We start from the raw sequence: 25,447 nt of genomic DNA, 5'->3' as shown, positions 1-25,447 counted from the left end.
TGGTGGGTGGCCTCAGTTGTGGTTGTTGTTGCTATTTGGTTCGTTGTGTTGCTTGTTCTTCAGTTGTGGTTGTTGTAGGGGGCTCAGTTGTGTTGTTGTGCTTCAGTTGTGTGTGTTGTTGCTATAGGTTGTTGGGTGTTGAGGGACCGCGTCCAGTTGGTTATTTGTTAATTGCTTCCAGTTGTGTTTTTGTGGGTGCCTCAGTTTGTTGTTGTTGTTGCTCAGTTGTGGTTGTTGTGGGTGGCTCAGTTGTAGTTGTTGTGGTTGCTTCAGTTGTTGGTTGTTTGTAGGGCCTCACTTGTGGTTTTTGTGGGTGGCCTCAGTTGTTGGTTGTTGTTTGCTTCATTTGTTGTTGTTGTTTGTGGGTTGGCCTCGTTCTGGTGTTGTTTGGCTCAGTTGTGGTTGTTGTTTGTTTTGTCATTTTTGTGGTTGTTGTAGGGGCCTCAGTTGTTGTTGATGTTGCTTCAGTTGTGGTTGTTGTGGGTGACTCAGTTGTTGTTGTTGTTGCTTCAGTTGTTGTTGTTGTAGGGACCTCAGTTGTTGTTGTTGTTGCTTCAGTTGTGGTTGTTGTGGGTGTCTCAGTTGTAGTTGTTGTGGTTGCTTCAGTTGTGGTTGTTGTAGGGGCCTCAAGTGTGGTTTTTGTGGGTGCCTCATTTTTTGTTGTTGTTTTGTTGCTTCAGTTGTTGTTTGTTGTTGGTGCCTCGTGTGGTTGTTGTTGCTTCAGTTGTGGTTTGTTGTTTGTGTTCAGTTGTGGTTGTTGTGGGGCCTCAGTTGTTGTTGATGTGTGCTTTCAGTTGTGGGTTGTTGTGGTGCCTCAGTTTTTGTTGTTATGTTGCTTTCAGTTGTTGTTTGTGGTGGGTGTGCCTCAGTTTGTTTGTTGTTGTTGCTTCCTGTTGTGTTGTGGGTGCCTGTTTTTGTTGTTGCTTCACAGTTGTGGTTGTTTGTGTTGCTTTAGTTGTGGTGTTGTAGGGCCTCAGTTGTTGTTTTGTTGCTTCAGTTGTGTTTTGTTGTTGTAGGGACCCTATTGTTGTTGTTTTTGCTTCGTTTGTGGTTGTTGTGGTGTGCTCATTTTGTAGTTGTTGTGTGGTTTGCTTCGTTGTGGTTGTTGTAAGGGGCCTGTTGTGGTTTTTGTGTGCCTCAGTTGTTGTTGTTGTTGCTTCAGTTGTTGTTGTTGTGGGTGCCTCGGTTGTGGTTGTTGTTGCTTCAGTTGTGGTTGTTGTTGTTTCAGTTGTGGTTGTTGTAGGTGCCTCAGTTGTTGTTGATGTTGCTTCAGTTGTGGTTGTTGTGGGTGACTCAGTTGTTGTTGTTGTTGCTTCAGTTGTTGTTGTTGTAGGGACCTTAGTTGTTATTGATTTTTGCTTCTTTTGTGTTTGTTGTGGGTGCCTCAGTTGTTTTTGTTGTTGCGTTCAGTTGTGGTTGTTGGTGGTGTCTCGTTTAGTTGTTGTGGTTGCTTCATTTGTGGGTTGTTGTAAGGGGCCTCAGTTGTGGTTGTTTTGGGTGCCTCAGTTGTGGTTGTTGTGTGGTGCCCTCGTTGTTGTTGTTGTTGCTTTCATTTTTTGTTGTTTTGTGTCGCCATTTTTTGTGGTTGTTGTAGGTGCCTCAGTTGTGCTTGTAGTTGCCTCAGTTGTGGTTGTGGTTGCTTCAGTTGTGGTTGTCCTAGAGGCCTCAGTTGTGGTTCTTGTTGCTTCAGTTGTTGTTGTGGTTGATTCAGTTGTGGTTGTTCTCGGGGCCTCTGTTGTGGTTGTGGCTGCTTCAGTTGTGGTTGTTGTGGGTGCCCCAGTTGTGGTTGTTGTTGCTTCAGTTTTAGTTGTTGTTGCTTCAGTTGTGGTTGTTGTGGGTACCTCAGTTGTGGTTGTTGTTGCTTCAATTGCCGTTGTTGTGGGTGCCCCATTTGTGGTTGTTGTTGTTGCTCTTTGTGTTGGTTTTGTTGCTTTCAATTGCCGTTGTTGTGGTTGCCCCATTTGGTGGTTGTTGTTGCTTCATTGTGGGTGTTGCGTTTGCTTCAGTTTGTGGTTTGTTGTAGGGCCTCATTTGGTTGTTGATGTTTGTGCTTCAGTTTGTGGTTGGGGTGTCATCAGTGGTAGTGTGGTGCCTCGTTTGTGGTTGTGGTGCCTCATTTGTTTTTTGGGCACCTCAGTTGTGTGTTGTGGCTCAGTTGTGGTTGTGGGTGCCTCAGTTGTAGTTGTGGGTGCCTCAGTTGTGGTTTTTGTTGCTTCAGTTGTGGTTGTTGTTGCTTCAGTTGTGGTTGCTTTAGTTATGGTTGTTGTAGGGGCCTCAGTTGTTGTTGTTGTTGCTTCAGTTGTGGTTGTTGTTGCTTCAGTTGTGGTTGTTGTAGGGACCTCAGTTGTTGTTAATGTTGCTTCAGTTGCGTTTTTTGTGGGTGCTGCCCAGTTTGTTGTTTGTTTGTTGCTTCAGTTGTGGTTGTTGTGGGTGTTCTCAGGTGTAGTTGTTGTGGTTTGCTTCAGTTGGTGGTTGTTGTGGGGCCTCAGTTGTGTTTTTTGTGGTGCTCGTTTTTGTTGTTGTTGCTCTCAGTTTGTTTTTGTTGGGGTGCTCGGTTGTGGTTGTTTTTGCTTCCTTAGTTGTGGGTTGTTGTGTTTTCAGTTGTTGGTTGTTGTAGGGGCCCTAGTTGTTGTTTGATGTTGCTTCAGTTTGTGGTTGTTGTGGGTACTCAGTTGTTGGTTGTTGTTGTCTGTCTTTTGTTGTTTTTGTAAGGACTTCAGTTGTTTTGATTGTTGCTTCAGTTGTGTTTGTTGTGGGTGCCTCAGTTGTTGTTGTTGTTGCTTCGTTGTGTGTTGTTGTGGGTGCCACAGTTTGTGGTTGTTGTAGGTGCCTCAAGTTGTGGTGTTTGCCTCAGTTTGTGGTGTGTTTGCTTTAGTTGTGGTTTGTCCTAGGGGCCTCATTGTGCTTCTTGTTGCTTCAGTTGTTTGTTGTTTGTGTTGATTTCAGTTGTGGTTGTTTCTCGGTGCCTCTGTTGTGGTTGTGGCTGGCTTCAGTTGTGGTTTGTTTGGGTGCCCCAGTTGTTGTTTTTGTTTTGTCTTCAGTTTCAGTTTTTTGTTGCTGCTTCATTTGTGGTTGTTGTGGGTACCTCAGTTGTGGTTGTTGTCTTTGCTTCAATTGCCGTTGTTGTGGGGTGCCCCATTTGTGTTGGTTGTTGCTTGCAGTTGTGGTTGTTTGTTGCTTCAATTGCCGTGTTGTGGTGTGCCCAATTTGTGGTTGTTGTTGCTTCATTTGTGGTTGTTGTTGCTTCAGTTGTGGTTGTTGTAGGGGCCTCAGTTGTTGTTGATGTTGCTTCAGTTGGTGGTTGTGGGTGCATCAGTTTAGTTGTGGTGCCTCATTTGTGGTTTGTGGGTGCCTCAGCGTTGGTTGTGGCACCTCAGTTGTGGTTGTGGATGGCCTCATTGTTGTGGTTGTGGGTGCCTCAAGTTGTAGTTGTGGTGCCTCATTTTGTGGTTTTTGGTTGCTTCCAGTTTGTGGTTGTTGTTTGCTTCATCTTGGTTGCTTTAGTTATGGTTTTGTAGGGGCCCTCAGTTGTTGTTTGTTTGTTGCTTCCAGTTGTGGTTGTTGTTGCTTCAGTGTGGTTTTGTAGGTACCTCAGTTGTTGTTAATGTTGCTTCAGTTGCGTTTTTTTGTGTGGGTGCCTTCAGAGTTGTTGTTGTTTGTTGCTTGCAGTTGTTGTTGTTTAAGGAATCAGTTGTTGTTGATTGTTGCTTTCAGTTGTGGTTGTTGTTTGCCTCAGTTTTGTTGTTGGTTTCTTCAGTTGTGGTTTGTTGTGGGTGTCTCAGTTGTAGTTGTTGTGGTTGCTCTTCATTGTGGTTGGTGTAGGGGGCCTCCATTTGTGGTTTTTGTTGGTGCCTCATTTGGTTGTTGTTGTTTTGTCTTCAGTTGTTTGTTGTTGTGGTGCCTCGGTTGTGGTTGTTGTTGCTTCAGTTGTGGTTGTTTGTTGTTTCAGTTGTGGTTGTTGTAGGGGCCTCAGTTGTTGTTGATGTTGCTTCAGTTGTGGTTGTTGTGGGTGACTCAGTTGTTGTTGTTGTTGCTTCAGTTGTTGTTGTTGTAAGGACTTCAGTTGTTGTTGATGTTGCTTCAGTTGTGGTTGTTGTGGGTGCCTCAGTTGTTGTTGTTGTTGCTTCAGTTGTGGTTGTTGTGGGTGTCTCAGTTGTAGTTGTTGTGGTTGCTTCAGTTGTGGTTGTGGGGCCTCAGTTGTGGTTGTTGTGGGTGCCTCAGTTGTGGTTGTTGTGGGTACCTCAGTTGTTGTTGTTGTGGTTTCTTCGGTTGTGGTTGTTGTAGGGGCCTCAGTTGTGGTTGTTGTGGGTGCCTCAGTTGTTGTTGTTGTTGTAGCTTCAGTTGTTGTTGTTGTGGGTGCCTCTGTTGTGGTTGTTGTTGCTTCAGTTGTGGTTGTTGTGGGTGCCTCAGTTGTGGTTGTAGTTGCCTCAGTTTTGGTTGTGGTTGCTTCAGTTGTGGTTGTCCTAGAGGCCTCAGTTGTGGTTCTTGTTGCTTCAGTTGTTGTTGTGGTTGATTCAGTTGTGGTTGTTCTCGGGGCCTCTGTTGTGGTTGTGGCTGCTTCAGTTGTGGTTGTTTGTGGTGGCCCCAATTTGTTGTTGTTTGTTGCTTTAAGCTGTATTTTATTTTTTCTTCAAGTTTTGGTGTCGTTTGTGGGTACCCCTTGATCATTTTTTTGTTTTTTTTTCTCAATTGCCGTTGTTGTGGGTGCCCCATTTGTGGTTGTTGTTGCTTCAGTTGTGGTTGTTGTTGCTTCAATTGCCGTTGTTGTGGGTGCCCCATTTGTGGTTGTTGTTGCTTCAGTTGTGGTTGTTGTTGCTTCAGTTGTGGTTGTTGTAGGGGCCTCAGTTGTTGTTGATGTTGCTTCAGTTGTGGTTGTGGGTGCATCAGTTGTAGTTGTGGGTGCCTCAGTTGTGGTTGTGGGTGCCTCAGTTTTGGTTGTGGGCACCTCAGTTGTGGTTGTGGGCACCTCAGTTGTGGTTGTGGGTGTCAGTTTGTATTGTTGGGTGCCTCATTTGTGGTTTTTGGGGCTTCAGGAGTTTGTTGTTGTTGTTTGCTTCATTGTGGGTTGTTGGGGTTTGCTTTAGTTATGGTTGTTGTAGGGGCCTCAGTTTGTGTTGTTGTTGCTTCAGTTTGGTTGGTTGTTGTGTTTCAGTTGTTGGTTTTTGTGTGACCTCAGTGTTGTTGTTAATTTGTTGCTATCATTGTGGTTTTTGTGGGTGCCCTCAGTTGTTTGTTGTTGTTGCTTCATTGTGGTTGTTTGTGGGTGTCATCTTGTAGTTTGTTGTGGTTGCTTCAGTTTGTGGTTGTTGTAGGGGCCTCAGTGTGTTATTTTGTGGGTGCCTCAGTTGTTTGTTGTTGTTGGCTTCGTTGTGGTTGCTTGTTAGTTATGTTGTTGAGGGGCGAGTTTGTGGTGTTTTTGTAGGGCTTCAGTTGTGTTGTTTGTGCTTCAGTTGTGGTTTGTTTTGTTGGACCTCAGTTGTTGTTAATTTTGCTTTCAGTTGGGTTTTTGTGGGTGGTCCTCAGTTGTTGTTGTTGTTGCTTCAGTTGTAGTTGTTTAAGGACTTTCAGTTGTTTGTTTTATGTTGCTTCTGTGTTGTTGTTGTGGGTGCCTCAGTTGTGGTTGTTGTTGTTGCTTCAGTTGTAGTTGTTGTGGGTGACTCAGTTGTAGTTGTTGTTGCTTCAGTTGTGGTGGTGATTATGAGGGCCTCAGTTGTGGTTGTTGTGGGTGCCTCAGTTTTTTGTGTTGTTCTTTCTTCAGTTGTTGTGTTTGTTGTGCTCGTTTGGTTTTTGTTGTTTGCTTTCAGTGTGTTGTTGTTTTTGCAGTTGTGGTTTGTAGGGGGGGCCCAGTTGGTTGTTGATGTTGCTTCAGTTGTGGTTGTGTGGGTGACTCAGTTGTTTGTTGTTGTGTTTCTTCAGTTTGTTGTTGTTGTAGGACTTCAGTTGTGTTGTTGATGTTGCTTTCATTTGTGGTTGTTGTGGGGTGCCTCATATTTTTTGGTTGTTGTTGTCTTCAGTTTGTGGTTTTTGTGGGTGTCTCAGTGTAGTTGTTGTGGTTGCTTCATTTGTGGGTTGTTTGTAGGGTGGGCCTCAGTTGTGGATTGTTGTGGGTGCCTCATTTGTTTGTGTTTGTGGTGACCTCAGTTGGTGTTGTTGTGGGTTTTCTCTCTTCGTTGTGGTTGTTGTAAGGGCCTCAGGTTGTGGTTGTTGTGGGTGCCTCGTTGTTGGTTGTGTGTTGCTTCAGTATGTTTGTTGTTGTGGTGCCCTCTGTTGTGGTTTGTGGTCTCTTCAGTTGTGGTTGTTGTGGTGCCTCATTTTTGGTTGTAGTGCCTCAGTTTTGGTTTGTGTGCTTCGTTTGTGGTTGTCCTAGAGGCCTCATTTGTGGTCTTGTGGCTTTCATTGTTGTTGGGTGTCGTTGATTCAAGTTGGTTGTTCTCGCCGGCCGTCTGTTGTGGTTGGTGGCTGCTTCATTGTGGGTGTTGTGGGTTGCCCCAGTTTGGTGGGTTGTTTTGTTGTCTTCATCGCGGTATTGTTGTTTGCTTTCGTTTGGGGTTTTTGGTGGGTACCCTCAGTTGTGTTGTTGTTGCTTCAAATTGCCGTTGTGTTGTGGGGTGCCCCCTTTTGTGTTGTTTTTGTCTTCAAGTTGTGGTTGTTGTTGCCGTTCAATTGCCCGTTGTTGTGGGGGTGCCCCATTTGTGGTGTTGGTTGTTCGTGTTATGTTGTTTTTGTGCTTCAGTTGTGGTTGTTGTAGGGGGGCCTGCAGTTTGTTGCTTTAGTTGCTTCATGTTGTGGTTGTTTGGGGCCATCCTTGTAGTTGTGGGTGGCCTCACTGTTGTGGGTTGTGGGTTGTCGTCATTTTTTGGTGTGGGCATCCTCAGTGTGGTGTGTGGGTGCTTCAGTTGGTGGTTGTGGGGCCTCATTTGTAGTTTGTTGGTTGCCTCAGTTTGATGGTTTTTGTTGCTTCAGGGTTGTTTTGTTGTTGTGCGTCATTTTGTGGTTGTTGTGGGTTGACTTTAGTTTATGGGTTGTTGTAGGGGCCTCATTGTTTTTTGTTGCCATTTGTTGTTGTTGCTGATCAGTTGTGGTTTGTTTTGTTTTCAAGTTGGTTTGAGACCTATTGTTGTTAATGTTGTGCTTCATGTTGTGGTTTTTGGTGGGTCCTCGTGTTTTTGTGTTGCTATGTCATTGTGGGTTGTTGTTGGGTGTCTCATTAGTGTATTGTGTGTGGTTGCTTCATTGTGGTTTGGTAGGGGCCTCAAGTTGTGGTTTTTGTGGGTGTCCTCATTGTTTGTTTGTTGTTTGCTTCATTTTGTGGTTGTTGGGTGCCTCGGTTGTGGTTGTTGTTTTTCCAGGTTGTGGTTGTTTGTTGTGTTCAGTTGTGGTTGTTGTAGGGCCCTCATCGGTGTTGTTTGATGTGCTTCAGTTTGTGGTTGTGTTTGTGGGTGACTCCAGTTGTTGTTGTTGTTGCGCTTCATGTGTTGTTGTAGGACTTTCAGTTGTGTGTTTGGATTGGCTTCAGTTTTGTGGTTGTTGTGGGTAACCTCAAGTTGTGGTTGTTTTTTGCTTCATTGTGGTTGTTGTGGGTGGCCTCGTTGCATTTGTTGTGGTTGTTTTTAGTTTGTGGTTGTTGTTGTTTCAGTTGTTGATTTGTTGTAGGGGCCTCCAGTTGTTTTGTTGATGTTGCTCATATTGTTGGGTTGTTGTGGGTGACTCAGTTGTGTTGTTTGGTTTGCTTTCAAGTTGTTGTTGTTTAGGGGACCCAGTTGTTGTTTGTTGTTCGTGCTTCAGGTTTGGTTGCTGTAGGTGCCTCAGTTTGTTGTTGATGTTGCTTATGTTGTGGGTTGTGGTTGCATCATGTTGAGTTTGTGTCCTCAGTTGTTGGTTGTGGGTGGCCTCAGTTTTTGTTGTGGGCACCTCAGTTGTGGTTGTGGGGTGGCTCGTTGTGGTTGTTGGTGCCCTCAGTTTTATTTGTTGGTGCCGGTCAGTTGTTGTTTTGTTTGTTGCTTCAGGTTGTGGTTGTTGTTTTCTTTCCAGTTGAGGTTGTTGTGGTTGCTTCATCCCACAACACAACTGAGGCACCCACAACCACAACTGAGGTGCCCACAACCACAACTGAGGCACCCACAACCACAACTGAGGCACCCACAACCACAACTGAGGCACCCACAACCACAACTGAAGCTACAGCAACAACAACTGAGGCTCCCACAACAACCACAACTGAAGCAACAACAACCACAACTGAGGCACCCACAACAACCACAACTGAGGCACCCACAACAACCACAACTGAGGCCCCCACAACAACCACAACTGAAGCAACAACAACAACAACTGAGGCACCCACAACAACCACAACTGAAGCAACAACAACAACAACTGAGGTCCCTACAACAACCACAACTGAAGCAACAACAACAACAACTGAGGCACCCACAACAACCACAACTGAAGCAACATCAACAACAACTGAGGCCCCTACAACAACCACAACTGAAACAACAACAACCACAACTGAAGCAACAACAACCACAACTGAGGCACCCACAACAACAACAACTGAAGCAACCACAACAACCACAACTGAAGCACCCACAACAACCACAACTGAAGCACCAACAACAACCACAACTGAGGCACACACAACCACAACTGAGGCACCAACAACCACAACTGAAGCACCCACAACCACAACTGAAGCACCCACAACCACAACTGAGGTGCCCACAACCACAACTGAGGCACCCACAACCACAACTGAGGCACCCACAACCACAACTGAAGCGCCCACAACCACAACTGAGACACCAACAACTACAACGAAGGAGGCACCCACATCCACAACTGAGGCATCCACAACCACCACAACTGAGGCGCCTAAAACCACAGCTGAGCCAACCACAACCACAACTGAGGCACCCACAACCACCACAACTGAGGCACCCACAAAGACAACTGGAGCAACAACATCAACAATTGGGGCAACAACAACTACAACTGGAGCAGCAACAACTACAACCCAATCGACAACAGTTGCTCCAATACTGTATACCATCTCTGCAGCTGTAAATCAACCCTATTCAGCTGATCTGGCCAACAAAAGCAGCAGTGCATACAAAAACCTTGAATCCCGCTGTGTATTTACGGTGAGTAACATTCATCATATACAACTTATTGTTTATGTTTTACTGGAATTAGTAATTTGAACAATTAGCATCCATTAGCATGCTACATCTATGTATTTTTATCTTTGCAGTTCACTATAATATATAGAGAGCGGTTTGGTGTCCTGTTTGACTTCTGCTTTGTAATACAATTCAGGTAAAAACATCATTAACAGTGATTTTGAAGATTATGCAGTTATACTTTTCTTTATATTATTACATGATGTTTACTTTTGTATTTTGTGTACTTAGACATAAATAGCTACTTACCTGATGTCACATATAGTTAAACTTTTGGTTCTGTCATACAGTATTTCTACAGTTCAATCTAGAGCAGATGCAACTGCAGTGGACATGGGACTTGTCTTCAACTCATCTTCTACCACAGGAGATCTCCCATCAAATGCTGTTGTCGCCCAAACATTAGTAGACGCTGCAAATAACACTACTAATAATTTCAGTGTGAGCATAAACCCCTCTACAGTTACAGTTTTATGTAAGTAAACAGTACATCTTCTTCTCTAACCAGCATGTGTTTCACTGCATTCAAAGTAAAGTGAATTCTTACCTGTATGGTCTTGGTTTACAGCCAGTCCAGTGTCTACACCTTTTACACCTGCAAATGCAACTTTAACAACTGTAGCATCTACAACATCTACAACTCTACCAACTGCATCTACAACAACAACAACTACAGCAGCTACAACAGTTGGCATTTCAATAATACCAGTGACATTCAAATCTCGCTTGGACACATTTACAAGTGACTTAAATAATCCATTATCTGCACGTTTTATACAGCGAACTGCAACGATAACATCACAGGTAAGCCTCACTGTTAAAACTTGTGTTAAAACACAAAAACATAAATAAATGTCAGAAACACTGAGTAAGTACTCAAAGAATACCTCATGTTTTCACAGCTCAAACCTCTTTTTAAAAATGATTTTCCAAGCTTAATCAACATGACTATTGTGAAATACAGGTAATTTCTTTTTAATATTTTCTTTTTTACACTTTAACAATCGTGGCTTTCTTATCATAGTTAACATGACACTTTTGTTCCCCCTCTTGCAGGAATGGATCAATTGACAACTTCTTTGACCTGAGCTTTAGTAGCACATCCGTTCCTAACAACACTCAGATTGCAAATGTTCTGATTAACGCATCTTCATTTGTCACTGGCTTTGACATTGATGTCAGCTCCATCATTGTGAATAACATACGTAAGTGATGTTGAATCCCAGTTTTAATCATTCAAATATTACAAAATTATCAGTTTACTCTATTTGAATATGGATTCTTATTTCATTCACAGCTTCAGGTGGAGTAGCACACAAGATCAGCCTCGTCACTGCGTCCTGCCTCGTGCTGTTGTCATTGCTACTGTCAAGCCACCAATAGTCTGTGCTGAACTAAGGTGAATCATAAATATCAAATAAAATTAAAATTAAAATCACTGAATCAATAGAATATTGGCAAAACTAACAAAATATTTATTATACCCTGGGATTTCTTGAACTCTATTATATACTCTACTATTGCACTGTTTCTTGCTTTTCTGAGCACTGTTTTCTAGCTAAATTTAACCTGATGAAGCTTTAGTCTTGTTTGCCTGATGAATAAACTGGACAGACTGGAGACTAAACATTAAATGAAATAAATGGACTTGAACATAATGCACAGTATAAATGTACAATTACTGCTCCTATTTATTTTAAATGTATTTATTAAATGTATTGATTATTTAATCATAAATAATTATATCCTGTTCTTTTTTCTCTGACAAAATAATTTTCATAATAAAGAAAATAATGAAATATAGTTCTTTTGTGATGTTTTATATCTTTGGCAGAATAAGTCTTTTTTGCCTTTTTTTGATTTTTCAAGTATTATTTCTAAATCATAGAAGTAGGAATACTTACATGGCCAAGATGTTTGTTACTCTGAGTTGGAAAAAATATTTAAATCTTGAAAATTTGACTGGAGAAGATGACCTGCTCTGATATGTTTGTCCCAGCAAACTTTCTCTTCAGAAGAAGATTCGCAGAACATTTTTTCCTCCGGCTTTTGTTCTGATTGGACATTTGTAGAATTTTTTATTTTGGACTTTGAGGAGCTTTTTGTTCAACCATACTGGGTGTGTTTTGGATTACATACTGTGGATCAGTACCTACTGTGGATCCTTCTGGATACTTACGTTTCCTCCCGACCTCCCTGCTGTTTCTAAGACCAGACCTGGACCATTGACATATTTGCCTCGTTCATCGATGCTCATATGCCATTGTTTTCCTCCTCCTAGTTCCATTCCCCAGCTCATTTCCCTGCCGCACATTCATCCACCTAAACTGCTGGTTGCCCCCTGAAACACAGTTTCTAACTCCCTTATATCTGGTTTCTCTAGTGAATCCTTACTTTCTGTGTCCTTGTTTGTTTAGATCCTGTGTCTACACGGACATTTTCATACTAAATGTTTAATAATTTCTAAAAAACATATGTAAACATATATCAACATACCATATATATCAAACATTGTCAGTTTAACTTAATTAAGGTAATATAGCAGAATGTCCAGTAGAGAAAGATGCCACATTTTAGCTTTACTGTTTGAGTGTGGGAGGAAGCAAAATAAAATCCATGCAGCAACAGCAAGAACATGCAACACTCAGACAGACTCAAAAAAATGTCCGTAGCAGATGAGCCTTTCAGAGACAATATATTGATCTCTGACCACATCAATGAATTGGTTGTTCAGCTGTTAGCTTTGTATAATTGTGAAATAAGTTTATAATGAAGTGATTGTGCAGATGTGTTTTTGATCCACTCACACACACCTTGTAGCCTGCAGGGGATTTGTGTGTGTCTGTGAGAGAGAGAGAAAGACATAGAAAGAGAGAGAGAGGGAGAGATAGAGAGAGAGAGAGAGCGATGGGCCGATTTATCTCCACTCATTCTCTGTTTATTAGTTCCCTAAGCCTACGATTGTTAAGTGCCGTTTCATGGTCTCATTTTTGTCTTTGAGGATCAAGAAACAATGAGCGATGTTTGCGTGAAACAAATGGGGACACACGACTTTGACGACGCGTTGGGGACCGAACGCCTCAGACTGATCTGGCTCCTCAACACCAGCCCAATCACGACTCACCCATGTCTATTCTGATTTGAATTACCAAGCAGAAGATTCTGCTCTCCAATTTAGTAACAACAGATTTACATTTAGAGGTTTTGATAAATGCGCAACGGTTATATTTTTTTAGAAAAAACTGCACTGAACAGACACAGAAATGCGGCAGCAGCACGAAGCGGAAACAAACGATCAAAGCGGACAGTCCGGCTTTACCAGCAGCATTAAGATGCCATCTCGCGTCCCGTGAGAATGTTTGATTGTTCGGTTTTCGTTTATGAAAAACTCTGATATAGTTGAATCTCAACAAAATCAAATATTTAATGTGATATTTGTCTAAAAGGTTAAACGGAAACGCAAACTTAAATATACAAATACCAAAACTTAATAAATTAAAATAAACTCAAGGTGTATTTTAAATATTGATCTGTCAGATATTTCGATGGTCAGAGTTTAATTGTCTGTGTGGGTGTTGTGTATGAATCTAAAATCTTAAACCGTAAAAATATTTGTTCTGTAATAAAATCTGTGTTTGTAATGAAAATGTTTAAAAAAACATTTCAGAGTAAACACATGATCTCAGGTTAGAGACGGATGTCTTTTAAAAATTCCTGCTGCCTTGGTGTCACGAGGTCGTTATTAGCTACGTACGTGACGTCAGAGCATGTCTATCTTAAGTCTGACAGAAACCGAATGCGCATTGAGTAATAAAAGGCAAAATATTTACTATTTTTCAGCATACAACCGCTATAGTTGTATTTCGTATATAATTAAAAAATAAGGAGTAAATAAAGTTAAAACTACTTAAAAATAAACACTCCATCCACTCAATTCTAATAAATGTTGACAAGATTACTATTATTATCTCACATTATGATGACTTTATTGTTATATTTGTTTTATTTTAGTCCAAATAAGTTTTATCATTTCACACACTTGGTAATCTTGCATTTATATTGTAAATTACACAGACAAACATGGTCGAGTAAATAATCTTGCTGACAAACCAACCAAATCTGATCCTAATTGTCCTCTGATGCTAAGGTCTTTGATAGTAATGTTAAAAAGGTTAAAAAAAATTACAATATTATAACACAGTAATACAATACAATATATATAAAACTATGCAATTTTTATAATCATGAAATAAATCAAGACATAAATCAACATATATCTACAATATATTGTAAAAACAAAACTAAACCCACTTTAAAAGTCACTGCAGGGGTTTTTAAAGTGTGTAACCAATGTGTTCCTGGAAGTGGAACATAAAAACAACAAAGGACAACGTCACTGAAACAAACTGTTTTGCATTCTGTAAGCAACAACAATCTATGGAAATATTTTTAGGTTTTTGTATGTACAAACGCACGACAGAGCAAATCCATCATTAACTGATAAAACATGTTCAAAAAGTCAAGGGGCACATGTGAGAGCCCCTATAAAATAATAGTTAGACGTGGTTTATTAAATGACATATTTTATTTGGCATCAGACTGCTAGAGGCTGACACTCCCTAAAAGAAATATGAGGAAATTAAACAATGATTAATTTACACTTTTTGTTTCAGCATATAAATGCTGCTTTTTTGAACTGCATTGTGCCTTTTAAATATTTTGTAAGATTACTCCGAATATCATACACATAATATTGTGTGCTTTACAGCTTCACGTCACCGCAGTAGCCCTCTTTTTTCACTTGTTTCGACATGTGGTAAAACTGGAAGAAATTCATTTCAGGAATGTACCAGCATTTTTTCCTAGGTGTTACGCATTGAATTTCACAAAGACTGACGGGGTGATGGCTGTTGATCTTACGTTTAAAAAAAAGAGTTGCGTCACAGATGGTTGTTCCCTCCCTACATTAAAACGCTTTAAAACATGTCAAGTATCACAGTAAGTGAAGGATTTGCCTTTTCACAACTGGAAGAAGGATTCAGTAAAACCAATATAAATATTCAATAAAAGAAGAATTTGTACGTATTCTTCTGTCTATTTTGGGTAAGTACATTTTATAAATGTATAGTTTGATTATTTTTTTATATTTCATTTGTTTTTAATTTTAGAAATATATTTGAATACTAAACCAGTACAATGTTATACACACAAAAATAAATAATCAGAAATTCGTATTTCTAATAATTAACCACTTAACCACCAAAATTTGATAAAGAGATTCTTAGTAAGATCATTTTGTATCAATTTGATTAAAGGTTGTTTTACTGTAGGTTCTTGACTGCAGCAACTGTCAAGCAGAAGTAAACAGTAATATTGTGACACAAAAAATAGTCAAGAGTTAAATGATAAAATTATAACACTAATTATATGCAGTTAGACTGAAATAAAGACCCTGAAATTTAAGTTGTAAGTTGTAAGAGGCTCTGTCTCATTGTGATAGACTGATGACTTGCTTCTCAGTTGATTGACAGTTGGGCTAGGCTCCTGCATGCTGAGGTCAGTGTAAAGATGAAAGAAATGTAAATGAGAATGAGCTCTGTGAACCCATTGGGTTCTTGAATTGGAAATCAGAATTTGTTTTCACATATTTCTATTGTAATTTTTATTGATCCCACAGTAAGGACATTTACGTCTTTTCAGTGTTGGATTATAGTTGAATGAACGTCATATTATTGCTGAATGACCAGTGGGTTATGTGTTGATTTTCAAAAGGTGAACCAACGTTAATGGGGCAAACGGGCATTTCACGTTAATCACTGATAAACACTGAAACACAGATCAAGTGTTTCAATGTTGCTTCAACGTCACAAAAACAACTGACAATATTTCATTGTTAATTTGTAAGTAAAAGTATGTTGTTCACCTTATTACAACCATCAGCAACCAACGTTGTTTCAATGTTGCATCAACGTCACAACAATAGCTGACAATATTTCAATGATATTTTAAGGTTAAAGGTCGGTTTAAAGTCGATTGTGTGCCTGCTGGGTCTTATACTGTACTGGTTAGATTTCCATCTCAAGGAGCCAAGTTTAATGATTAAATCATTGAGCCACCAGGGAACTACTGTGCTTCACTGTGTTGTTTTAAATAGGTAAGGCATAGGTTTGTTTGTTTTTTACCAATTACAATTTTATAACATTTATATGAGGAACAATTAAAGTGTGAGCACAGCCAAGTAGGAATACTCAATTATTTTGATAAATTTATTAAGAAATTTGTTTTTACCAAAATCAATTTAACACAGTGCACAACGTCCCAAGATTTTACAGAACTTTTAAAAATGGCTGAATGTTAAACTTCAACATATGCTAAGTTATACGGTTTATTTTACAGATTTAAAAGGAGCATGATGGAAGTCATAAAGATGGCCATCCTCCTGATTGTACTAGGTAAGGACATTTTGTGACAATTAATTTAAGGGTTCTTTATAGAATTTAATTATGTTTAAGAAATATGACAAATTACAATGGTATTACAAAACTATTATTGATATGTATTTATGCACCTACACATTAATGCTTTCAGTTCCTAAAATACGTCAGAAATTGGTCTAAAAAAATTATTTTAAAAAAATATATATTTTACCATTCCGGATCACAGTCCTGATGCTAGAAGGAAAAGCAAGGGAAGCACAAGCAACAACAACTGAGGCACCAACAACCACAACTGAGTTGCCCACAACCACCACAACTGAAGTACCCGCAACCACAACAATGGCACCAACAACCACAACTGAGGTAACAACAACAACAACTGAGGCCCCCACAACAACCACAACTGAAGCAACCACAACCACAACTGAAGCAACAACAACCACAACTGAAGCAACAACAACCACAACTGAGGCAACTACAACCACAACTGAGGCACCCACAACAACCACAACTGAAGCAACAACAACTACAACTGAAGCAACAACAACCACAACTGGGGCACCCACAACAACGACAACTGAAGCAACCATAACCACAACAGAAGCCCCCACAACAACCACAACTGAAGCAACTACAACAACAACTGAAGCAACAACAACCACAACTGAGGCCCCTACAACAACCACAACTGAAGCAACAACAACCACAACTGAGACAACTACAACCACAACCGAGGCACCTACAACAACCACAACTGAGGCAACAACAACAACAACTGAGGCACCCACAACAACCACAACTGAAGCAACAACAACCACAACGGAGGCCACTACAACCACAACTGAGGCCCCTACAACAACCACAACTGAAGCAACCACAACAACCACAACTGAAGCAACAACAACCACAACTGAAGCAACAACAACCACAACTGAAGCAACCACCACCACAACTGAGGCAACTACAACCGCAACTGAGGCACCCACAACAACCACAACTGAAGCAACAACAACGACAACGGAGGCAACTACAACCACAACTGAAGCACCCACAACAACCACAACTGAAGCAACAACAACTACAACTGAAGCAACAACAACCACAACTGGGGCACCCACAACAACGACAACTGAAGCAACCATAACCACAACAGAAGCCCCCACAAAAACCACAACTGAAGCAACCACAACAACAACTGAGGCCACTACAACCACAACTGAGGCCCCTACAACAACCACAACTGAAGCAACCACAACAACCACAACTGAAGCAACAACAACCACAACTGAAGCAACAACAACCACAACTGAAGCAACAACAACAACAACTGCAGCAACCACCTCCACACCTGAGGCAACTACAACCACAACTGAAGCACCCACAACAACCACAACTGAAGCAACAACAACCACAACGGAGGCCACTACAACCACAACTGAGGCCCCTACAACAACCACAACTGAAGCAACCACAACTGAAGCAACAACAACCACAACTGAAGCAACAACAACCACAACTGAAGCAACCACCACCACAACTGAGGCAACTACAACCGCAACTGAGGCACCCACAACAACCACAACTGAAGCAACAACAACGACAACGGAGGCCACTGCAACCACAACTGAGGCCCCTACAACAACCACAACTGAGGCAACTACAACCACAACTGAGGCACCCAATTCAACCACAACTGAAGCAACAACAACCACAACTGAAGCAACAACAACAACAGCTGGGGTACCCACAACAACGACAACTGAAGCAACCACAACCACAACAGAGGCCCCCACAACAACCACAACAGAAGCAACCACAACAACTGAAGCAACAACAACCACAACTGAAGCAACAACAACCACAACTGAAGCAACAACAACCACAACTGGGGAACCCACAACAACGACAACTGAAGCAACCACAACAACACCTGAAGCAACAACAACCACAACTGAGGCAACAACAACCACAACTGAAGCAACCACAACCACAACTGAGACACCCACAACAACAACAACTGAAGCAACAACAACTACAACTGAAGCAACAACAACCACAACTGGGGCACCCACAACAACAACAACTGAAGCAACCACAACCACAACAGAGGCCCCCACAACAACCACAACTGAAGCAACCACAACTACAACTGAAGCAACCACAACAACAACAGAGGCCCCCACAACAACCACAACTGAAGCAACCACAACCACAACTGAGACACCCACAACAACAACAACTGAAGCAACAACAACTACAACTGAAGCAACAACAACCACAACTGGGGCACCCACAACAACAACAACTGAAGCAACCACAACCACAACAGAGGCCCCCACAACAACCACAACTGAAGCAACCACAACTACAACTGAAGCAACCACAACAACAACAGAGGCCCCCACAACAACCACAACTGAAGCAACAACAACTACAACTGAAGCAACAACAACCACAACTGGGGCACCCACAACAACGACAACTGAAGCAACCATAACCACAACAGAAGCCCCCACAACAACCACAACTGAAGCAACCACAACAACAACTGAGGCCACTACAACCACAACTGAGGCCCCTACAACAACCACAACTGAAGCAACCACAACAACCACAACTGAAGCAACAACAACCACAACTGAAGCAACAACAACCACAACTGAAGCAACAACAACAACAACTGCAGCAACCACCTCCACACCTGAGGCAACTACAACCACAACTGAAGCACCCACAACAACCACAACTGAAGCAACAACAACCACAACGGAGGCCACTACAACCACAACTGAGGCCCCTACAACAACCACAACTGAAGCAACCACATCAACCACAACTGAAGCAACAACAACCACAACTGAAGCAACAACAACCACAACTGAAGCAACCACAACCACAACTGAGGCAACTACAACCACAACTGAAGCACCCACAACAACCACAACTGAAGCAACAACAACCACAACTGAGGCCCCTACAACAACCACAACTGAAGCAACAACAACCACAACTGAGGCAACTACAACCACAACTGAGGCACCCAATTCAACCACAACTGAAGCAACAACAACCACAACTGAAGCAACAACAACAACAGCTGGGGCACCCACAACAACGACAACTGAAGCAACCACAACCACAACAGAGGCCCCCACAACAACCACAACAGAAGCAACCACAACAACTGAAGCAACAACAACCACAACTGAAGCAACAACAACCACAACTGAAACAACAACAACAACAACTGGGGCACCCACAACAACGACAACTGAAGCAACCACAACCACAACAGAGGCCCCCACAACAACCACAACAGAAGCAACCACAACAACAACTGAAGCAACAACAACCACAACTGAGACCCCTACAACAACCACAACTGAAGCAACAACAACAACAACAACTGAGGCACCCACAACAACCACAACTGAAGCTACAACAACAACCACAACTGAGGCACCCACAACAACCACAACTGAAGCAACCACAACCACAACTGAAGCAACAACAACCACAACTGAGGCACCCACAACAACTACAACTGAAGCAACAACAACCACAACTGAAGCAACAACAACAACAACTGCAGCAACCACCTCCACACCTGAGGCAACTACAACCACAACTGAAGCACCCACAACAACCACAACTGAAGCAACAACAACCACAACTGAGGCCCCTACAACAACCACAACTGAAGCAACAACAACCACAACTGAGGCAACTACAACCACAACTGAGGCACCCACTTCAACCACAACTGAAGCAACAACAACAACAACTGGGGCACCCACAACAAAGACAACTGAAGCAACCACAACCACAACAGAGGCCCCCACAACAACCACAACAGAAGCAACCACAACAACAACTGAAGCAACAACAACCACAACTGAGTCACCCACAACAACCACAACTGAAGCTACAACAACAACCACAACTGAGGCACCCACAACAACCACAACTGAAGCTACAACAACAACCACAACTGAGGCACCCACAACAACCACAACTGAAGCAACCACAACCACAACTGAAGCAACAACAACCACAACGGAGGCCACTACAACAACCACAACTGAAGCAACAACAACCACAACTGAAGCAACAACAACCACAACTGGGGAACCCACAACAACGACAACTGAAGCAACCACAACCACAACAGAGGCCCCCACAACAACCACAACTGAAGCAACCACAACTACAACTGAAGCAACCACAACAACAACAGAGGCCCCCACAACAACCACAACTGAAGCAACAACAACTACAACTGTAGCAACAACAACCACAACTGGGGCACCCACAACAACAACAACTGAAGCAACCACAACCACAACAGAGGCCACCACAACAACCACAACTGACGCAACAACAACCACAACTGAGGCAACAACAACCACAACTGAAGCAACAACAACCACAACTGAGGCACCCACAACAACTACAACTGAAGCAACAACAACCACAACTGAAGCAACAACAACCACAACTGAGGCACCCACAACAACCACAACTGAAGCAACAACAACCACAACTGAGGCACCCACAACCACAACTGAGGCACCCACAACAACCACAACTGAAGCAACCACAACCACAACAGAGGCCCCCACAACAACCACAACTGAAGAAACCACAACTACAACTAAAGCAACCACAACAGAGGCCCCCACAACAACCACAACTGAAGCAACAACAACTACAACTGAAGCAACAACAACCACAACTGGGGCACCCACAACAACAACAACTGAAGCAACCACAACCACAACAGAGGCCCCCACAACAACCACAACTGAAGCAACCACAACTACAACTGAAGCTACCACAACCACAACAACGGCCCCCACAACAACCACAACTGAAGCAACCACAACAACAACTGAAGCAACCACAACAACAACAGAGGCCCCCACAACAACCACAACTGAAGCAACAACAACTACAACTGAAGCAACAACAACCACAACTGGGGCACCCACAACAACAACAACTGAAGCAACCACAACCACAACAGAGGCCCCCACAACAACCACAACTGAAGCAACCACAACTACAACTGAAGCAACCACAACAACAACAGAGGCCCCCACAACAACCACAACTGAAGCAACAACAACTACAACTGAAGCAACAACAACCACAACTGGGGCACCCACAACAACAACAACTGAAGCACCCACAACCACAACAGAGGCCCCCACAACAACCACAACTGACGCAACAACAACCACAACTGAGGAAACAACAACCACAACTGAAGCAACCACAACCACAACTGAGGCACCCACAACAACAACAACTGAAGCAACAACAACTACAACTGAAGCAACAACAACCACAACTGAGGCACCCACAACAACCACAACTGAAGCAACAACAACCACGATTGAGGGAACTACAACCACAACTGAGGCACCCACAACAACCACAACTGAAGCAACCACAACCACAACAGAGGCCCCCACAACAACCACAACTGAAGAAACCACAACTACAACTGAAGCAACCACAACAGAAGCCCCCACAACAACCACAACTGAAGCAACCACAACCACAACTGAAGCAACAACAACCACAACTGAAGCAACCACAACCACAACTGAGGCAACTATAACCACAACTGAGGCACCCACAATAACCACAACTGAAGCAACAACAACAACTACTGAAGCAACAACAACTACAACTGAGGCCTCTACAACAACCACAACTGAAGCCCCCACAACAACGACAACTGAAGCAACAACAACCACTACTGAGGCCCCTACAACAACCACAACTGAAGCCCCCACAACAACCACAACTGAAGCAACCACAACCACAACTGAAGCAACAACAACCACAACTGAAGCAACCACAACCACAACTGAGGCCCCCACAACAACCACAACAGAATCAACCACAACCACAACTGAAGCAACAACAACCACAACTGAAGCAACAACAACCACAACTGAAGCAACAACAACTACAACTGAGGCCTCTACAACAACCATAACTGAAGCACCCACAACAACGACAACTGAAGCAACAACAACCACTACTGAGGCCCCTACAACAACCACAACTGAAGCCCCCACAACAACCACAACTGAAGCAACCACAACCACAACTGAGGCAACTACAACCACAACTGAGGCACCCACAACAACAACAACTGAAGCATCCACAACAACCACAACTGAAGCAACAACAACCACAACAGAGGCCACCACAACAACAACAACTGAGGCACCCACAGTTGAAGCAACAACAACCACAACTGAAGCAACAACAACCACAACTGAAGCAACCACAACCACAACTGAAGCAACAACAACCACAACTGAAGCAATCACAACCACAACTGAGGCCCCCACAACAACCACAACAGAATCAACTACAACCACAACTGAAGCAACAACAACCACAACAGAGGCCACCACAACAACCACAACTGAGGCACCGACAACTGAAGCAACAACAACCACAACTGAAGCAACCACAACCACAACTGAGGCCCCCACAACAACCACAACTGAAGCAACCACAACCACAACTGAGGCCCCCACAACAACCACAACTCAAGCCCCCACAACGACCACAACTGAAGCAACAACAACCACAACTGAGGCAACCACAACCACAACTGAAGCTCCCACAACAACCACAACTGAAGCAACAACAACCACAACTGAGGCCCCGACAACAACCACAACTGAGGCCCCCACAACCACAACTGAGGCCCCTACAACAACCACAACTGAAGCCCCCACAACAACCACAACTGAAGCAACCACAACCACAACTGAGGCAACTACAACCACAACTGAGGCACCCACAACAACCACAACTGAGGCACCCACAACAACCACAACTGAAGCAACAACAACCACAACAGAGGCCACCACAACCACAACTGAGGCACCGACAATTGAAGCAACAACAACCACAACTGAAGCAACCACAACCACAACTGAAGCAACAACAACCACAACTGAAGCAACCACAACCACAACTGAGGCCCCCACAACAACCACAACAGAAGCAACCACAACCACAACTGAAGCAACAACAACCACAACTGAAGCAACAACAACCACAACTGAGGCCCCTACAACAACCACAACTGAAGCCCCCACAACAACCACAACTGAAGCAACAACAACCACAACTGAGGCCCCTACAACAACCACAACTGAAGCCCCCACAACAACCACAACTGAAGCAACCACAACCACAACTGAGACACCCACAACAACAACAACTGAAGCAACAACAACTACAACTGAAGCAACAACAACCACAAATGGGGCACCCACAACAACGGCAATTGAAGCAACAACAACCACAACTGAAGCAACAACAACCACAACCGAGGCACCCACAACAACAACAACTGAAGCAACAACAACAACAACTGAGGCACCCACAAAAACCACAACTGAGGCCCCTACAACAACCACAACTGAAGCAACCACAACAACTACAACTGAGACACCCACAACAACCACAACTGAAGCAACAACAACAACAACTGAGGCACCCACAAAAACCACAACTGAAGCAACATTAACAACAACTGAGGTCCCTACAACAACCACAACTAAAGCAACAACAACCACAACTGAAGCAACAACAACAACAACTGAGGCCCCTACAACAACCACAACTGAAGCAACAACAACCACAACTGAAGCAACAACAACCACAACTGAGGCACCCACAACCACAACTGAGCCACCCACAACCACAACTGAGGTGCCCACAACCAAAACTGAGGCACCCACAACCACAACTGAGGCACCCACAACTACAACTGATGCACCCACAACCACAACTGAAGCAACATCAACAACAACTGAGGCCCTTACAACAACCACAACTGAAGCAACAACAACCACAACTGAGGCACCCACAACAACAATAACTGAGGCCCCTACAACAACCACAACTGAGGCCCCTACAACAACCACAACTGAAGCAACAACAACAACAACTGAGGCACCCACAACAACCACAACTGAAGCAAAATCAACAACAACTGAGGTCCCTACAACAACCACAACTGAAGCAACAACAACAACAACTGAGGCACCCACAACAACCACAACTGAAGCAACATCAACAACAACTGAGGCCCCTACAACAACCACAACTGAAACAACAACAACCACAACTGAAGCAACAACAACAACAACTGAGGCCCCTACAACAACCATAACTGAAGCAACCACAACAACCACAACTGAAGCAACAACAACCACAACTGAAGCAACAACAACTTCAACTGAGGCACCCACAACTACAACTGAGGCACCAACAACCACAACTGAGCCACCCACAACCACAACTGAGCCACCCACAACCACAACTGAGGTGCCCACAACCAAAACTGAGGCACCCACAACCACAACTGAGGCACCCACAACTACAACTGATACACCCACAACCACAACTGAGACACCAACAACTACAACGAAGGAGGCACCCACATCCACAACTGAGGCATCCACAACCACCACAACTGAGGCGCCTAAAACCACAGCTGAGCCAACCACAACCACAACTGAGGCACCCACAACCACCACAACTGAGGCACCCACAAAGACAACTGGAGCAACAACATCAACAATTGGGGCAACAACAACTACAACTGGAGCAGCAACAACTACAACCCAATCGACAACAGTTGCTCCAATACTGTATACCATCTCTGCAGCTGTAAATCAACCCTATTCAGCTGATCTTGCCAACAAAAGCAGCAGTGCATACAAAAACCTTGAATCCCGCTGTGTATTTACGGTGAGTAACATTCATCATATACAACTTATTGTTTATGTTTTACTGGAATTAGTAATTTGAACAATTAGCATCCATTAGCATGCTACATCTATGTATTTTTATCTTTGCAGTTCACTATAATATATAGAGAGCGGTTTGGTGTCCTGTTTGACTTCTGCTTTGTAATACAATTCAGGTAAAAACATCATTAACAGTGATTTTGAAGATTATGCAGTTATACTTTTCTTTATATTATTACATGATGTTTACTTTTGTATTTTGTGTACTTAGACATAAATAGCTACTTACCTGATGTCACATATAGTTAAACTTTTGGTTCTGTCATACAGTATTTCTACAGTTCAATCTAGAGCAGATGCAACTGCAGTGGACATGGGACTTGTCTTCAACTCATCTTCTACCACAGGAGATCTCCCATCAAATGCTGTTGTCGCCCAAACATTAGTAGACGCTGCAAATAACACTACTAATAATTTCAGTGTGAGCATAAACCCCTCTACAGTTACAGTTTTATGTAAGTAAACAGTACATCTTCTTCTCTAACCAGCATGTGTTTCACTGCATTCAAAGTAAAGTGAATTCTTACCTGTATGGTCTTGGTTTACAGCCAGTCCAGTGTCTACACCTTTTACACCTGCAAATGCAACTTTAACAACTGTAGCATCTACAACATCTACAACTCTACCAACTGCATCTACAACAACAACAACTGCAGCATCTACAACAGCTGGAACTGCAATAATACCAGTGGTTTTCAGATCTCGCTCTGACACATTTACAAGTGACTTAAATAATCCATTATCTGCACGTTTTATACAGCGAACTGCAACGATAACATCACAGGTAAGCCTCACTGTTAAAACTTCACACAAAAAAACTTAAATAAATAATATATGTCAGAAGCACTGAGTCAGTACTCAAAGAATACCTCATGTTTTTACAGCTTAAACCTCTTTTTAAAAATGATTTTCCGAGCTTCATCGACATTATTGTTCTGAAATACAGGTAATTATTTTTTGAATTTTTTCTTTT

General features: G+C 42.8%; 4 protein-coding genes across 4 annotated transcripts; 3 read left to right on the top strand and 1 right to left on the bottom strand.

Moving 5' to 3' along the window:
* Positions 1-3,612: 3,612 nt before the first annotated feature.
* Positions 3,613-6,917, bottom strand: LOC129603057 (integumentary mucin C.1-like). Its single transcript, XM_055502586.1, has 3 exons — positions 6,828-6,917; positions 3,904-4,612; positions 3,613-3,662 (listed from the first exon to the last, which is right to left on the bottom strand). The coding sequence occupies exons 1-3, from the start codon at positions 6,915-6,917 to the stop codon at positions 3,613-3,615; spliced, it is 849 nt and encodes a 282-aa protein (XP_055358561.1).
* A 1,948-nt stretch (positions 6,918-8,865) lies between these two features.
* Positions 8,866-10,985, top strand: LOC114865755 (uncharacterized). The gene is made up of 7 exons (XM_029167177.2): positions 8,866-9,143; positions 9,254-9,318; positions 9,473-9,657; positions 9,751-9,986; positions 10,085-10,146; positions 10,239-10,387; positions 10,480-10,985. Exons 3-7 carry the CDS (start codon positions 9,516-9,518, stop codon positions 10,563-10,565), a joined length of 675 nt encoding a protein of 224 aa, XP_029023010.1. The 5' UTR covers positions 8,866-9,143; positions 9,254-9,318; positions 9,473-9,515; the 3' UTR covers positions 10,566-10,985.
* Positions 10,986-15,958: 4,973 nt separating this feature from the next.
* LOC114867675 (uncharacterized) lies at positions 15,959-17,247 on the top strand. Its single transcript, XM_029170547.2, has 3 exons — positions 15,959-15,982; positions 16,577-17,136; positions 17,208-17,247. The coding sequence occupies exons 1-3, from the start codon at positions 15,959-15,961 to the stop codon at positions 17,245-17,247; spliced, it is 624 nt and encodes a 207-aa protein (XP_029026380.2).
* Positions 17,248-17,632: 385 nt separating this feature from the next.
* Positions 17,633-25,185, top strand: LOC114867666 (mucin-2-like; the record flags this gene model as incomplete). The annotated part of the gene is made up of 5 exons (XM_055502556.1): positions 17,633-19,849; positions 20,549-20,848; positions 21,257-22,033; positions 22,097-23,679; positions 25,023-25,185. Coding segments are annotated over 5 exons (5,040 nt in total), but the record flags the coding sequence as incomplete, so codon positions are not given.
* Between the last annotated feature and the right edge of the window lie 262 nt (positions 25,186-25,447).

This window comes from Betta splendens, chromosome 2 (genome assembly GCF_900634795.4).
Source record: "Betta splendens chromosome 2, fBetSpl5.4, whole genome shotgun sequence".
Taxonomy (NCBI): Eukaryota; Metazoa; Chordata; class Actinopteri; order Anabantiformes; family Osphronemidae; genus Betta; species Betta splendens.
The sequence above is the reverse complement of the archived record's forward strand: the minus strand, read 5'-3'. Positions and strand labels throughout refer to the sequence as shown.